The sequence below is a fragment of the Pezoporus wallicus genome, unplaced genomic scaffold (assembly GCF_028554395.1).
Source record: "Pezoporus wallicus isolate ANWC-B61680 ecotype Strahan unplaced genomic scaffold, APGP_CSIRO_Pwel_v1 contig_2908, whole genome shotgun sequence".
Classification (NCBI taxonomy): Eukaryota; Metazoa; Chordata; class Aves; order Psittaciformes; family Psittacidae; genus Pezoporus; species Pezoporus wallicus.
Window position 1 is genome coordinate 3,521,981 of NW_026642179.1, and position 17,252 is coordinate 3,539,232.

Here is a 17,252-nt window from a genome sequence, read left to right on the forward strand (position 1 = left end):
AAAAACCAGTCTGGCTCAGTGGGGAGCTGGCAGCAAGAGGGAACAACCCTAACGGAGGTGTTGGGCGAGGGAAGGCTGAAGTAAAGATACTTCTGTATCAATCACCTTAAACCTATGCTTGCTTGAAAATCAAATGAGAAACTAAAGGGCAGGGGTAGGTACAGGGCAAATTCTGCTGGGGAATGCAATCTGGATATGCTTGAGGAAAGGTGTTTAGCTTTAGCAGATCCTGCTATAAACAGAAAGAAGGTATCAGCCTTGGGTCAGGAAGAATCGGTGGCATCTCTTGTGAGTGTACTGCAGTCACATCTCAGGTTCAACAAACTTTGACTCAGGTTGTTTGATACGTACCTGTCATCACACACGTGGTAGCAAAGGCTTCACCTGTGATCCAGCTGCCTCAAATTTTGTAATGTTGTAAATATTTTGTAGGGGTTTTAAGTTAAATAAAATTGTCAGTTCTCATGGCAGTACAGCTCTTCATTTCAGTTTCCACCTGGACTTATTTTCGGTGGTGCTAGTCTTTTGTGCAAGTACTCAACGGCATTTCTCTCATTTACTGCTGCTTATGGTGGAACTCTGCTTCTGGCCTTATGTAAGTAAAACCACCATTTTTCTTCCTTTTGGTGCCTGCACTGGAGCAGGGAGGGGGGAAGAAAAGCACAGAAGTAGTTTACACATGGTTTTTGAAAACTGTACCATTTATTAAAGTGCAACCGGGGGCCATGGTCTTACAGCAGTGTCCCATTAGCAGAGGGGAAAAAATGCACATACCCCTTCACTTAAACTGAATGTAGAGCAATGAAGCTGGAAAGAACTATTAAAGGTGGAAACACTTTTATTAACCAAATGGCACAAGAAGCTTTAGCCAGTTTTCCCAAGAGGGCTGTACTTGCATATAAAGAGGAGCAATATGACCAGTTCCTTGGATAATGGGTGACTTGAGGATCAGTCAGGGTCTCTTCCCCCCAGGCAGGCCTCTCCAGAATAGAATCTGACATCCCTGCAAATCCATGACTATGCTTACACCCAGAAGCCTAGTAGAAGATAGATAGCCCCTAACATGCATGCTTCAGAGTCAGTCCCATTAGTCTTTGCTACTTAACAAAGCAAGTGGCATAGTTTTGGTCTGAGTGGGTTTTAGGTTTACACTCAAATAAAAGCTTGTACTGTAAGTTAAAAATGGGGACAGGCTCCCTAAATGTATAGCAGTATGATGCATCCTCTGCAGCTTGTTCTGTCCAAACCAATAGTGCTCCTTCCCTGCCCTGCAGATACTGCAGGGAGATCAGAAGCAGCTTCCACTGGAACCTAACTGTAGCTCCCTCACTTCTACAGTGTAACCATAGGCCTCTTTCTTGGAGGAAGCCAGGCCAAGAGAGGGTCAGCTCCAAGTAGGAAAAAAGTGATAGTGATTTAACTTAAGGAGGTTCCCCTGGGCTCACCCTGCTGTTCCTGTACCCCAGCTGAGCACACCAGTCAGGGGAAGTCACTTCAGCAGTCACACACACACTGAGTACTGCTACCCAGAGCCAGCCCTGCAGCCTCTGCCCTATATGGGCCCAAGAGACAAGGAGTGGTGGCTTAAATCTTATACCACCACCACCATCCCCTTCTTTTTAATGGCAACAGAGAGCTTGCACTTTGAAGCACAGGTATGTACATGGAGTCAAAGCAATACTGTTCTCATAGCTTTCCCAGTGCTCAAATTAAGCAGACTAAGCCAAATTAAAGTCATGCACAGCTGCTGCCTTCACTAGGCAGAGGAGATAATGTGTCACCTCTCCATATTTCACTGGGAACTGCTTTATCCTGTTGTGCAGCCTACTGGAGTAGACACTACTACTGTTGTATGTGTCTGCTCCTGGTGTGGAGTAGACACATACAGGTGACTTGGCCTGCGGCATGTTTCATGCCTGACATGAGACACACTGAAGACCTGGCACAGCACCTGTGCTGTGGTCACCCCTCCATGCACCCCACAGCAGCAGAATCAAGCAGCTCTGTAGCATGAGCTTGCTCTGGTCAGTGAGTGAGAGATGATGCTGCCAGATGCTGCACTTCTAGGTTTTGTGCCAGAATAGCAAGATCCCCTCACTAGGGCTGTGCTAGTGCTGCTGTACTGCTGGAGCTGAAATTAAATGTTGGGGAGGGTTATAACTCCAGCTTATCTGGTTTACTACAAGCCTTAAACTGAAAAAAGAACAAAGCCTAAGAACCTCAGTTTGTCCGATACTACTGAAATTTTACATTGGTGGCCATTAAAAAGCATTGCTTAGTGTAAAATAAAGCATTAACCTTACTGCAGTCCTAGGAAGGAAAGACCTAGGATTCTGGAAGGAAAGACCTAGGATTCTGGCAGCAGAACTTGCCCTGTGAAGGAGCACTTGCAGTGACAGCTTTCATCAGCCCTTGAGCCCAGCCATGATGAGAACTCAAACCCTCACAAGCAGCAAGGCTGGAGTCTTGTAGTAGTAGTAACTTGCTCTCCAGAAGGCAGGTTAGGAAAGAAACAGCCAACTGCAACCACCACAACAAGAGGCACTTCATCTCCAACCAGACTTTAAACTGGTGTCCAGCCCAGGTGCACAGACTGCTGCATTGCTGGCGCAGTGCTAGGAGCTGGTGACTCCCAGCAGAATGGACAGAAGGCTGCGGCAGACATGGTTCTGTCTTGGCTCTGGCCTAGTCCATTGGGCCAGAGTTAGTGTTTTAGAAATAAGTTACCATCAGCATTTTTCAGCAACCAAATTGCCACCCTGAGAACTCCTACTTGCTGTCCACCCTGCCCAAAGTGAACCGAAACGTGATGCTTCCAAGCTGCCACTCTGTGTGCCCAGCAGTGTTCCTGTTTTGCTGTAGCTGAGCAGGTTGGCACTGCTGTGCCAACTACAGCCCTGCAGCACAGAACTGCTGCTGTTCAGGGAATTTAGATGGCAGGAGTCCACCCTGGACTCTCTGGACAGTGGCTCTGTGCCTGCAGCTTGGGCTGTTGTGCAACGAGCTTTTGGGCTTCAGCCTTTGCTCCCATCTTGCTGTTCAGGGACACTTGCTGAGGGCAGCCTTTCCTCAGTTTCCAGCAGCAGCACCCAAATGAGCATAGCTTAGAGTTAAGCACAACTGAATTTAAGTGGCACCATCTCTTGAAAGCCTTTTCTTTGGCAGCTCCTTGTTTAGCACTACAGTTCCTTAAGTATTTACCACTTTTTTCATAGATCCAGTCCTCCGCTATTTTAGCATCTCAGCTTTAGGGTGTACTGCAGACAGGGACAAAGTGAAGAAAGAATGGGTCTAAGGTAGGTATTTTGTTAAGGTACAGGCCACTCAAGGACAGATATTGAGGCACTTTTGGGAAGGGGATAAGCAACACAAGTGAGAGTAATTCTATATGCCCTTTCATAAGTGTAAGTGTAGAGCTACTGCCTTTCCTCTTCAGCTGCAAGGGAGCCACTGAAGAGAAGTTGTTTCACACAGCTTGGGGTAATTAGACCCTGCAGTTTAGGATTACTTCAGTATACTTGAAGATGGGGGGAAAGAAGAAAAACCCTTCCTTTATCTAATCCACACCTATAACAGAGCAAGCAGCCTGGCACTCACGTCTGTAAGAACACTGTCAACTCAGCTTTTGTGACTTCCACAGGGCCTGTCCCAGCTCTGACCGCAGGGATCCAATTCAGTAGAATTCAAGTCCGTAACTCAGCTCTTTTTGTCAATGGAGTGTTCCCAGAGGAAAGAGACAGAAACTTTATCATGTGTAACTCTGTGGTCTGTGGAAGGGAGGAAGAAGAGGGTACAAATTCTTGCCGACTTGTCAAATCTACAAGACCCTAAAACAAGAAGAATGTAAAGAAAGGACCAAGTAACCAAAATGCACAGTGCAGCTGATGCTCCACTAATTCTAGTGGCAGGCTTTTGCACCACCAAGAAAACATGTAACAGAACAAAGGGATTTATTTTCCTTACTGCTGCTGCCACCTTCTGCTCCTGTGTGTAGAAGAATGTACTTTTCATTTAATGCCCTGCTGGACACCCTATGCCAACAAACTAGGGATGTCTTCACTACCCAGTGTGGATTTATCCTCCTCAATCCTGTCGCCATCTCCCACGCTACTACTGAAAACCGTGCAGAGGGAAGGGCTAAAACACCACCATCCCTGCTCCCCCTCGGTCTGTATACAAGTTGTCTGGTGTGGCCACAAAATCCATCTCTGCTTCAGCACATGCATGGGTACTTCTGTGTAACCTACTACATGGCTACACATGGGGGATGTCCCAAGGGCAGGTGCAGCATCTTCTGTAAGGGGAGGCTGAGTAGGTCGGGTCAAGAACAGCCCTTCTCCCAACACCATGAGCAAAGCATCAGGAGGGGGGCAGCCTACCCTGATGCAGGGGTGATAAAGCAGCCCTTGCCACACAGGAACAAGCGGGTGCCCTCACAGGCTGTGTCAGCTGTAGATATGCACTGTTTGGACATGTGAAATGGAGCAAACCTGTAAACACTGTGCCTGTACATGACAAAAGGAACATAAAGACACCTCTCCCTGGAAGGTCCCATGAGGGGCGGGGATGGCAGACACCAGAATCAGTGGCGTAAGGAGATCCCAGAGACCCATTCTGGGCATGCAGTACAGCAATGGGAATACCAGCAGGGTACCAGGAAATGGCAAAAAGGAGTCAACTCTGCTTTGATACATGATAAAGGGTTTCTTTTTCCATTAAGGCTGACCTGATATCATTTGTGTGTGGATAAAGAGCAATCAGTGATCAATAGTGGCATTCAGAACCCCAGAGCTCCCGAGTTCAGTCTGCAGCAGCAGTACATACACAACAAACCCTCCTCTTAATATTCAACTTCACACACACTTTCCAAAATCCAGTGAGTTTTCAAAAAATATCCACTCTCATCAAAGCTTAAACACCAAAATCTCCACAGAATCTGCCAGGTTCTGACTTCCCAGCATCCCGGGATACAGGGGGAGATAGGAAAATATAGCAACAATATCCTAAAATACAGAATGTGCTAAAATCCCTCCATTCTCAGCTCACTTAAGAAACAGGCTCAGTAGGAGACGTACTCTAGAGAAGGTTATGCAGAATGAAGTACCTTGTCTTTGTGCTCATGAAGAGTCAGCTTCCTGTAAGCCTGAGTTCCCTCTCTCCTACCTCAACCTGGCCGAAGCACCAGTGCCAGCACAAGCCCTCAGAGCTGTGCTGCTGCTTTGGCCAGGAGAGCCCAAGGTCTGGCACACAGAGCTGCAGCACGGACAGGGACAGACACGCAGAGAGGAACGCTTACAGATGCACCCGACGTACCTAATGTGTATGGCAGTACTCATTTCCCTCCATGCATCCTGGAAGTGTGGTGCCTGCTTTTTGCCAAAGTAACTTCCTCATCATTTGAGAACCTGTAAGTTCAGTTAATCACAGGTTCAGCGTAGCAAAGAAAATCACACTGAACACAACTCAGGTCAGCTCAGGAACAGGCAGACAGAAGAGATGTTTAATGCTGTTTTGCTGAGTTACCAGAATCCATTGCCTCATGTACCTAGGATTCTGTCACAGCCAAGACCAAGTCAGGACTAAATACACTGTGCTTAACCTGGGAAAGGCAGTACAGGCCGGAGCATGGTACAGGACAGCAGAGCCTTTAACCTTTGAATTGCAGAAGCCTCGCTTCCACATAGTTTTGTTGTATCTTGGCTGAACATACCCCGGTGTCACAATTCTGAGCAGAATGGCACTGTGTCCAGCATGAATTCTGCACCTCTGGTAACTCATGGAGCTAATGGATTCTCAAACCAGCAAAGAGCAGCGTCCCTCCTGGGCAGCCAAAGCGCGTCCTGCACCTCTCCCCCAGGAACACCCAGATACTCAGAGATAATACAGCTATCAAGAGGCAGCATCTTCACAGGATGGGGCTCCAGTAAATGTGAGTGGCCAAAACCGCTGTGAGCAAAGAGGTAAGAATAAGCACTGTCCCACTGGGGCTTAGCAGGAACCTGCGACGTTACGAGGAGCAGTGCTGTACCTGAGAGGAAGCCAAGACAAAAAGGAGACCAGCCTCTCGCTACAGGACTCAGGTTGGCTAATGTTTGTTTGGGAGGGGGGGCTCAGGGGCACGACAAGACAGCACAGCTGCAATAGCGGTCAGTCTGAGAAGCCACAAACTCCAGGGGTTGGCAGCAGCTGGCTCTCCCCTTCCCCTGGGGATTCTCTGTTCCAGTTCCTAGAGTACGAGCGCCCCTTTCTTCAGCACCTGCAGTTCTTAAATTTGCAGAATTTATTGTTTTTTAAAAATACCCCTGTACTTTAATCACGGAAAACCAGTCCCCGCCCCAAATCTACTAAAAACTTGATTGTCCATAGCTGGAGGCTTACTGAACGACCTCACCCCATCACCAGTAAGTTACTCAAACGTCCAGTTAAACAGCAGGCAGCTCAACCTTTAGGTAACAACTACAAAAATGGGATCGTGCTCTCTTCTCTCTTCCCCCTCCTCCTCCTCTTCCTCATGAGAGCCCCCTTACTTTTTCCTAAGTGCCAGCGCTACTCCGACTGCTACAGCTAGTATGGCCACCGCAGCAGCCCCACCATACAGCAGTATAGATTTCCCTTCCGGCAGCAGGATAGGCTTCTCCTCTGCAGCGGAGGGTTTCTCTTCCATTTCTTCCAATTGGCCCTCTTTCCCTACTTTTTTTTCCCCTGGAAGCAGTATTTTCTCAGGTTCTGGTGCAGCCTTTTCTTCTGATGGGGTTAACTTTGGGACAGGTTTACTTAGTAAGGGGGTTTCAGGTTCAATAAGCTCTTCAGCCGCTTTTCCCTTTTCCTCCTGTTTTGCACTCAGCAGTGTGGAGGGATGTGCTTTTTCAGCAGCAGCAATTTCAGCTGGAGGTTTTACCTCCTGTGAAGGAGCAGGGGGTTCTGGAAACACTGCCTGCACTGTCTGTGCAGCACCAGCTGCCACCACTGCCTCCTCAATCCCCTCCGGAATCTCTTCCTTCTCCACGTGAACAATATCTGAGTTGGAAGAGTTGTTCTCACTCCTCTCTTCACCCCCGCCGTTGCTGTCCAGGCTTTTGACTTCTTCAGGATCCATGGCCACTTGCTGCCAGGACTCGGGTCCCAGGGAGACCGGCAGGCTCTCTGTGTGCCAGCTCTGGCTCGCTGACAGGGACACAGGCAGGCTCTCCGACTGCCACGAGGTGGTCACCGTGGGGGACTCTGGGGGGCTCACCTGTCCTGAGTTGTCACTGGTCAGGATGTAGATGTCATTGCTGTCCTCCGCGATGAGCCCAGGGTACTCTTCCTCTTCGGATTCCAAAGTAAAGACCGTCCCCTGTGAACAAAAAGGAGGACACAGCATATGAGCAATGGCTTCAACACTGCTTCCCCTGTCTGGGAAGGAACAGGATACCTGGAAACTCAGTGGGGCTGAAGGAAAGATGAGAGGGCTTCTCAGCAGCGGCGGCTGTCTGACCTACATGTTAGAAGAGATTATGAAACCCAGCTGGCATTGCCAGCGAATGGGACCACTTGTAAGAGCCTTGCTGGGAGCTCCTCCTCCCCTGACATGACCGCATCCCTGAGTACATCACCAAAACATACCATGTGGGCATTATTAACCAGAGAGCAGGATACGAAAGTCTGAAACCAAACTGAAACAGAACAAAGAAAGCAAACACAAGTACAGACACCCAACTGAATACTACTCCCTTCTCCAATTTATGCAGGTGCTCTGTACTGCCTGTTCATTTGCATCTAACAGCATTTCTCTTACGTTAATTATATCACATTTCCAGTGCTACCCGAAGCCTGTATTTCTAGTTTGTAGTAACAAGCTGGAATCTACATTAATTCTAGTATTTTACTACAAATTTAGCTATTCTTATGGGAGTTCATTGTCCAGGACTGTCATCCTGACTTTGGCAACTTAAAACCAGCAATGAGCAGTCTCCTTCCAGTGGTTTCCCATTTCAAGACACCTCGTTGGTTGTTACACCACAACTGGATCCAGTCAGTGACGTGTGTCAGGAACTCATCCAAGTTAAACACACACATTCCTTACTGTGCTGACCATGATCAGTGTCCAGCCTGGCCCACTGAGATGCCCCCAGTGTGAGAATGCAGACAAAGGGTGAAGCAGGGCCAGTACGGCACTGATGCCTAAAGAGCTAGACTGATACCAGTGCCCTGCTTAGAGAGCAGAAGGACAGTGCATTTCAGCTTTGGTCACTCCCAAATATCACTTAGTCCCTAATATGCAAGGAGTTCAAGGCCTACAAGTTTCTAATTTGGAGTAGCCATAAGGCAGCAATGCACTTTTCTCTGAGAGAAGCTGAAGAGGACTCCCCTCGGAGTACACGGGTGTACTCTGCACAGACACACTGCAACAGACACACTGCAACTCTTCACTTCCCAAGGAGGAGAAAGGATCTCCAGACACGCAAAAAAAAAACCCAAACCACCTCAGAAGGAGTTGGCAGGCACAGGAGAGACAGCCCAGGCACTGCTCTCATGGGCAGTAGCTGCAGCGAGAGCAACTGAAGCAGAAGGGGACCCCTGGCAGAAGTACCAACCTGACACTTGGGAGAGCTGTGCAACTTAGGCAGTGACACTGCAATATTTCACAGTGGAAATTATCACTGTACCAATAAACTGTGTGAAAAGGCATCAGCAGAGTCTGAGCTGAGTATGGGACCGAGGTTTCTCTATCCACTCTCCCCAAACATCTCGCCACACCGTTTTGCAAAACTTGATGGACCCATTTGTGGACTTTCCCACAACAGTGGAAGCTGTAGTACAGGATAGCACTGGGAACATAAGGATTTCATCATGTTATTTTAGCAGGGGTGGGATGTAAATCTCATTTCAGTCCACGGAGTTTTGGAAGGTATTTGTGCATGAGCAAAGGAATCACAGAATCACAGAATGGTTTGGGTTGTAAGGGATCTTAAAGATCATAAAAGGAACTTTTCTTCATCAGTTCCTTTAAATTGCTTGGCTATGGGAAACATCATCCAGTTCAGTAACATGTTCAGAAACTCTCAAGAGAAATGATGCGCAGAGTTCCTCAGGGGAAGGGTTAAAAGCTATCAAGCGCTCACTAACTACTTAAAAGATCACCACAAAGTCTTGATCCAGAATGAAATCAAAATTAATAAAGCATTACATTTGTGGCAACGCTCAGACACCACACCCCCCAGCAAACTCAGTGCTCTGGGAGCACTGACAGACAATTCAAGACTCCAGCTATAAAAGTCATGTTCCACTAAAAGAACTATATTTAGCTATATTTCTTTTGGAATGCCATTAAAACAAAACAGAGCTCTATGACCCAGGAGGAAGCAACCAGCATTGCAAAGTAAGGCAGTGGAAGAGAAGAGCCAAGACACTAATTAAAGGCAAAGGTTACCTGATACAGAGAGACCAAATGCTGGGCAGCACAGGCTGGGGCTGCTGTGCAGCACGTGAGGACAGGGCTCCACTCAGCACTGACCTGTTCTGCTCCAGCAGATGCTTGAGAGCAGCACAGCAGGAAGCAGGCACTGTGGTGTGCTTCCACCATCATGTGCTGAGGATGGAGAGGCAGCCAGTCCAGACACCCTGAGATTGTACATACACTCCTTTGGTCATCAGGGTTTTCTCTGGATGGTGATTAAGTAGGAAATATTCTCACTGTAATATCAGCTACTAATAGACTCCCCCATGCTGCCATGACTGGTTCAATATGAAGCGTGTAAAAGATATTCCAATGCCACAGTATGCTGCTGTGATGCTGCTGTGGGCCTCTGGCAACTGTTGTAAACTTCTTTTCAATATGAACTAAACACCAACTAGGGGCCACATTCTGACAGCCTGCATTCCCCTGAAAGCATACACTGTACAGCACTGAAAGCCAAGTGCCTCTGAGCAGTGACTCAGCAGCCATGGCAGGGTGGAGGGGGCCGCCTATACTCCATGGGGATAGTGGGGTATAGAGGCTGTAGTGAAATTTAAGCCATTCTGATGCTCTTATGCATTTCTCCAGCCTCTTCTTCTGCTCCGTTCCTGACCCACCACTCCCAACTTTTCCCTTTCCTCTCATAAGGAAAAACAAAGTTGTTATTTGCAGGAAACCCAGAGGCAATTTGACCATAATAAAGAGGAATAAGTAATACAGATAAAGTACCACCACACCTACTACGTGGCCAGTAGCTGCCCAGGCACAGCAAAGTATCTTAGTTCAGTATGATGTCATAGGAGATTCTCAGCAGGTTAACAAATGGACGGGAAGGCAACGCTGACAAACAAGGATATGGCATTGGTTACGACAGTTTTTCACGTGTATCACGGCATTTTTGAAAGGCCACATGCTTTGCTGGAGCGCCTTCACTGGAGATACACTTCTCACAAAACACAGGGAAGATGTGCGTATATGCTGCGGGTAACGCCCGGGATAAGCTGCCTTGGAGAGGGTGAGGAAACAAAGGGATGGTAATACAGGGAACGTGGACAGCCCTGAACATTTCAGATGCTTTACTAATACGTGTAGCAGAACTGTACACCCATCCTGCAGAAGAGAGGGCCTAAGAGGCTCCAGCAATGTATTGTTTGCTTTTACCACACAGATTGCACTGACCTCGAAAGTTATCAGTCACTGGCTCCCTGTAAATCAGAGCCTTACAAAGCCTGGCTGATTCTTTTCTGTCTTTACAGACAATTTAACTTCCATGTCAGTGCCTCGGGGACACGACTCCTAGCTTGGACAGACAGGTCGCCCAAGGTTGGGAAACCTGGGGGAAAGCTCACACTGCCTGTCGACGGGTAATTTCACTACTTTCTCATTAAAAGGTCATGAAGTTTTAATTAAAAAGCCAGACAATAACAGGCATTATTTGGGATACATGATTAATATTTCTTGAGCTGAATTAAGAGTTGAGAAAGTCAAGAGGATAAAGCTAAGATTTCGTGCTGATTCAGTTGAGGTTTGTATGGGGTTTTTTGTTGTATGAGGTTTTTTTATCTTTTAAAGCAGCTGGAATAAACACTTAATGACATTTAGGACAATTCTCTCAATTCATCTACAGATGTGACCCAGAAGCAAAGCTCCCACAGAGAGATTAATTCAGAACATGATGGAACATGTGGAAGGATATTTAATAACCTGAGGCCTTACATAAGCTCTGGACTTTAAACACTAAATAAAAAAAATTTCACATATATTTGTTATCTGCGTTGTTTATTATAAATGGCCAGTCTACTGCTCCAAATCAGGAAAATTAAGAGCTCCTCTTCTTCAGATTTGGGATGGGAGACCTGCAAACTTGGAGTGCTTTTCCTCATCCAGCATACTGACATAACTACATCAGGTATGTCTAGAAAAGCAAGAGTAAGTCCTCCACAGCAGCACCCTGCCACTCCCAATCCCAACCACTGCCACTTGAGGGAAGAGTTAGCACAAGTTACAAGGACAAGGAGAACCGGATAGTTCCCTTCTTGGCTAGAACACAAGGATGGTCCACACAGCATGTGAGGCAGTCTTGAGGGGAAGAGCAACTTAATTCTGTCAAGGTGGCATTTGCAGGCCTAAAAGGAGCTACCAAACTCCATCACTGTCCTCAGCCTAAGGGGTTTAACTTGAAGTTTTCCACAAGACTTCTAAAAGTGACAGAAAGTGCTTGTAACAAATGTGGTTGCAACAAATGCCCCCAGGATACGTTATAGCCCTGTGCTACAGGGTAAGCTACACCAGACAACTGTAAACTGGTAACAACATAATGAAAAATATCTTAAAGCTCTTCCTAAAGCAGAACCCATCAGTTTGGATTCAGCTGTATCCTGCCAGCATCAGTAACCTGGACTTTGCTGACAATCACTCTCAGCAGTGGATTCAGAACACTACCAGTCTTTAACACGTAGTAGAAATTGCTACTCAAATAAACCCCTGTCACGTTCAATTATGATTTAAAGAAAGCAAACATAACACACACAAAATAAATCATGACTTGGCAACTGACTCTGCTGATGACTATACTATTTTTCATGGTTTTCTGATAGGTCTCTTATTAAGTGCATAAGCTGACTTACTAATCACAGTATCTTTGCTAAGCAGCAAAAACTTTGACTACACATAAAGAAAAAAACCCCAAAGAGTCCTTATTTACTAGAATAATAATTTCAGCCTGTTTTCTGTAAAGCTGCTTTGGGTGGAAACAGATATTCTAATCAATATTCTGAATGTCCCAAAGAGAAAAGTAACTTTTTTTTCCCCCCCTATAAAAATAGCAGGGGTATCAGTACACATTGCAACTATAATGGAGATTGTTGTTAGGTAATGAATGGAAAGAGATCCCCATCACAGTGTCTGATGGAGCATTTACTGTATCTTACACTCTAAGACTTCGAAAGCCCTGCCCTCTAAGCTCAGAAGACCAGATACATGCAAAACAACTGTGTCTAACTGCTGTGGAAGCTGTGTGTATTCTAGGGTTTGGGTTTGGTTTAAGTGCTCTTAAAAGCTCAACTAGTCCCTCTAGTTCAGTTCTTAAAGTACAGACAGGCATGGTAACAGTAACTGTGTTCTCACAAGGAATGCTGTGGATAGACAACTCATATGAAACTCATCTCTGAAGATACAACAATAAAGCCCTCCCCAAAAAGACTATAGAGCCCAGCAAGCCACAGACACATCCCAGATCTTGAATTTATCTGGCACAGGAAAACATTCTGTACACAGGTCACAGAGGAATGCTACCCTGTAGGAAAAAGTATCTGTGTCCCTGAACCATTTTTCCTCCCTGAAACTACATAGACCTACATATAATCCCCAAGAAAAAGAGCGCCTTGAGGTACAGGAGGAGACATTGCCAGAATGCAATGTCCCAGGACAGCAATCTTTACTATGACAAAAATTCAAAGTGCTCAACACAGCCAGGAATTTTCTTAGGGGAGAGCACTGACTATCTTGTCCCATAACTGACCACAGAGAGAAAGGAGTTTCAGTCATTGCTCTCCTCACATCAGCAAAAGTGTGAGCACCAGGAATTCATCAAATGCATTTGTACCTAAACTCTAGGGTCTGTAAAACAAAAGGCAATGAGTGATGAACTGGCCTGTGTCCAGGGATCCTCCCTCTGGGGAAACAAGCAAACTTCCCACAGTAACAGATCTCCCAGGAGATGGGAACGTGCTTCTTGTATGATTTCTAACTGTAACGGAGGAGCACCCTCCTCTATAATTACTCACTATTGCGATGGAGAAGTGCTGCCTGTGCTACGAGCTCAATAGGCAAAGGCTGTGCCCACATACAGGGTAAGGACAGCCCTGCTTCCACCTGGAGCCCACACCAGGCTGCAATTCCTTCTGCTCTGCTCCTGTCCACAGGCCCAGACCTGACAGCATTGCCCTGCTAACCCTGCAGAGAAATGGATGATAAAGGGGCAGCTGGCAACACCCAGATCAATCAATAAGAACAATGCATAAAAAAAGAGTAACAGAAAATCCTCAGGCATTTACTGTAGTATTCATCTGTGTGAAGCTGTCAAGATAGGTGGAGCCGAGAAAGAGATTCCACGAATACAATTGTGCTTTTTATTAAGGCAAAACAAGGGAAGGAAGGTCATGCGAAGTGAATCAAAGCACACTGATACTGCAGCCGCTGCTCTCATCCCCTTCAAGGAATGCTCTGACTAGAACAGCCTGAAGAAATGATCCTATTCCTTCCCCTGCCCTCTAACATAACCTCTACTACCTGCGGAGAGTCAGCACCAAAGCAACACCCTTAAGGTTGCAGCCTTACTGGTTTAAATTGAAATAAGTTCAGATATTTAGAGACCAATTTTTCAGACAGACTGATCTGAAGTTTTTGGGAGGGGAAAAAGAAAAGTAGATCTAGTTGCTCCTCGACCATTCAAGTTCTTTCTCCCTCAGCCACAGTGCCTAAAAAATAACACAATCTGTTACTGTACCAAAGAAGTTACACACAAATAGAAGCAAGCACTGCAGTGTTCCATGATACAAGCATAAAGTGGAATTATTTTGAAAGGAGAGCTCCTTTCTAGGACTTCCCTAATTAAAAACTGTCTTTTCTGACATCTTTACTATGTTTAACTTCTCTCTACTCCAGCAGAGCACGTCTCTCCTATTTCTGCATTGTCATTCTCAAGCAGACACCTGGATTGCTGCAGGAGATTTTAATCTCCAGCACAGCAAACTGCCACCTCACTTCCCCAGGATGACAAGTGTGTTTGTACTCTTTCCCCCCTCCACATTATTAACAGGCTCCCAGTACACAGATCAGTCAATCATCAACAGCAAAAAAAAACCATCAAAACTGGCAGGAAAGCCCAAGACAAAACATTGGGAACAGAGAGCAGCTCTTCCGAGGCTGAGATAGGAAACTGTAAACACTGCGAATATTTCAAGCAAATTTACTTTTACTCTTTTCAACATGGGTAGTTAAGTAGTTAAATTCAAATCGAGGTCTGACCATCACAAGAGAAGAACAGGGACAGTTTCAGCTGGGAGTCACAAACACAATTACCAGCCTCTTACTAAGACATGTTTTCAACCAAACACCGATAAACACTGACTGCATGCACTTACTCCACCTCTTTCAAACAAGTGAAAAGCACATGGGCTTGTAACATGAAAGGGAATCCGAGGGGAAGGGAAAAAAAGGCACCTAGCTTGCAAATAACCTTATTCTTTTGCCGCCTTACAGACATATCCAGACTATTTCAATATAGATGAAACCTAACCTTGGAAACCAGGATCCGCAGACCTTGAGAAGAAATAAATTATTTGGGAGGAGGAGCGGAAAAGGAAAACAATCCTTACCAAGTGACTGGCCTTACTGTGCACTTTTCCAGGAGACCAAGAATTGCTTCTGATGCAGCAGCATTCAGCGCTAGAGAAGTCAGAGCAAACTGCGAGGGGAGGTATGAAGAGGGAAGGGAGGAGAAAAGAGGAGAAGGGAGGGAAGAGGAGGAAAGGGGAGGGGACAGCACGTACACTGCATGGCAGTTTGTTGAGCCCTAACATTGCTTTTGGGAGAGAGAAGAACAAAGCTACTGCTAAATTAGGCTGGGAATCAGTTTGCGATGGTTCAAGATGGTAAGGGAATGAGATATCAGTATGACCATTTGGGTTCAAAACAGAGAGCCAGGAGGAAGAAATGCGTGTCTATTTAGACAAGCAGGAATGCCAAACATGCTTCACAGGAGAGATCATACTAAAACTTTAAGTGAAGCAGGGTAAATGTAAGAGCTGCAGCCAAATCTTTCACTGCAATTAGTGAAAGAAGGAAGCAAAATTTTCTTGCTCTCCTCCTACAGTCCTCCAAACTCAGCTTGCATCTACCTGAAAATCTAAGAGATTGTAAATTAGATGGAGTAGTGACTTCATCTCTTCATTCACGTTTATGTTGCCAGCTGTACCTGAACACATATGCAGTGTACTACAGACACTCCTACACCAAAGACAGTCACCCAAAAGCAGTAAAACAGACCTAGGGGAAGTGGAACAGCACAAGTAAGGGCTGTTTCAACACATGACCTCATCACCACATCTCTGCAGGACTGGGATGAAAATTCAAAAAGCAGTTTCTCATCTCAGAGGCTCTACCTCTCTGGTATCCAAAATTTCTCACTCCTTACAAACCACACTGACTTCTTGATATCTACTGCCAGCTATCCAAGTCATTAGACTTATTCCCTTCAGGTAGCAATTCTGTTTCAAGCTAACTGCTGTCCACCATCTTATGCTTTCCTGGACCTACAAGCCTCCTGAGCCCACAAAGCAACTTCAAGTCTTGCACACATGCAGAACCTTGTGATCCCTTCCAGCCGCATCGTGGCTGCACAGCATGACACAGCAAGTGGTCCGCTGGATGACACAGCTCTAAAGTTCTGACTCCACATATCTGCAGTGGGGCACAGGAAGGGCTCAGCTGACCCCTTCCCTTTGACTAGCTACTTCCCTCTTTGCAAAGGTTGACTTCAATACAGAAATCGAGGAAGATCCCGAATTAAGTGGTGCCAAGGGAAAAGACAGCACCAGAGACCCTACACAGTTACTGAGGTGTGCCCCTGAAAACCTGACTCCTGTGAAGCTCTCCTCTGCTCCCGATCCACAAGCAAACAGACAGGCTGTTCTGCTGTCTTCTCAGTTTTAAGACCTATCTCCACACTACTCCAAAATAACACAAAAGTTGAACCTCTTACTGTCACAGAAATGTAATTCGCTGGAGACTGGGTTATACACTGCCCTTATGGCTTCAGCAAAGTATTGCTGACAACTTGATCCAGCACACAGAGCTCCCGTGGCAGATGCTTATCTTTAAAAATGCAAACCACTTGGGTGACGGCTAACAGCCTGCCAGGCATTTCTGCCCTGGCCCTTCTGAGAAACACACCCTTACCCCAGCACTGCCATCCCCAGAGCTCCATCCCACAGACCTGGAACAAACCAAGAAGCATGCCACTCGATAAAAAGGAACATTTTTTCTTGCAGGGAAAAAGCAGATCACTAAACCCATGTATTCCCTTCCTCCACATCAAGCCACAAGCCCAGTGGGTCCCCAGCCCCAAGCCCAGAGCAACTCACAAAGGGTTAGTGCAGCTACGTGAATTCAGCTGGAAAGGATTTTCATCACCTTGTCTCTTTCCTCGCCTCTTCTGCTGTTTCAAAAATAGCTCTGGCTTGTTTGCTGTACTGCTTATGTCAGTCTGATTTTATGCCTGACTGGATGTATACAGACAAGCTCGTAGCCCGTTAAACACCGACTACCCAGATCTGTACATACATGCACAGTCACACAAACACAAAGCATAGTCCCCTCCCTTCGGAGGCCATGCTGGAAAGCTGCTTGCTTTCAGAGGCTTTGTGCTGTATTAAGTATGTTTATAGCAGACCTCGAACAGGGGCTAAAGAACACACCACAGCCTTTTCTGAGGTTAAAACAGAACAGGCAGAAAAGCAAAACAGCCATCCGTCTTAGAGCTGCAAGTAAGGACCTTCACTGGGATGAAAATACGTTGAAACGAGAGTGCATTTATCAAATGACCTAAGGTCACTTGTCTGCATGCTGTTAGTGTTTCTGTCCATTAAAGACAAACAAACCCTCCCAAAGGCCTTGAAAACTATTATCCACCATTGCTGGGAAGGGATATGGGAAGATGCAGACGTGCAGAAATACCGGAACAAACTACTCTTAAAAACCCCTTCAGGTAAAGTCCTGAACCACGAGAAGCTGTCTGAATGAGATTTTTTTC

The 17,252-nt window shown here is 46.2% G+C and overlaps 1 protein-coding gene across 1 annotated transcript in view; it reads right to left on the reverse strand.

The window, feature by feature from the left end:
• Positions 1 to 5,463: 5,463 nt before the first annotated feature.
• The window catches only part of BCL2L13 (BCL2 like 13), a 39,626-nt gene continuing 27,837 nt past the window's right edge, over positions 5,464 to 17,252 (reverse strand). The window contains exon 7 of the mRNA XM_057427904.1: positions 5,464 to 7,336. Within this exon, the coding sequence (XP_057283887.1) occupies positions 6,524 to 7,336 (813 nt within the window). The 3' untranslated portion in view covers positions 5,464 to 6,523. The remainder of the gene's footprint in view (positions 7,337 to 17,252) is intronic.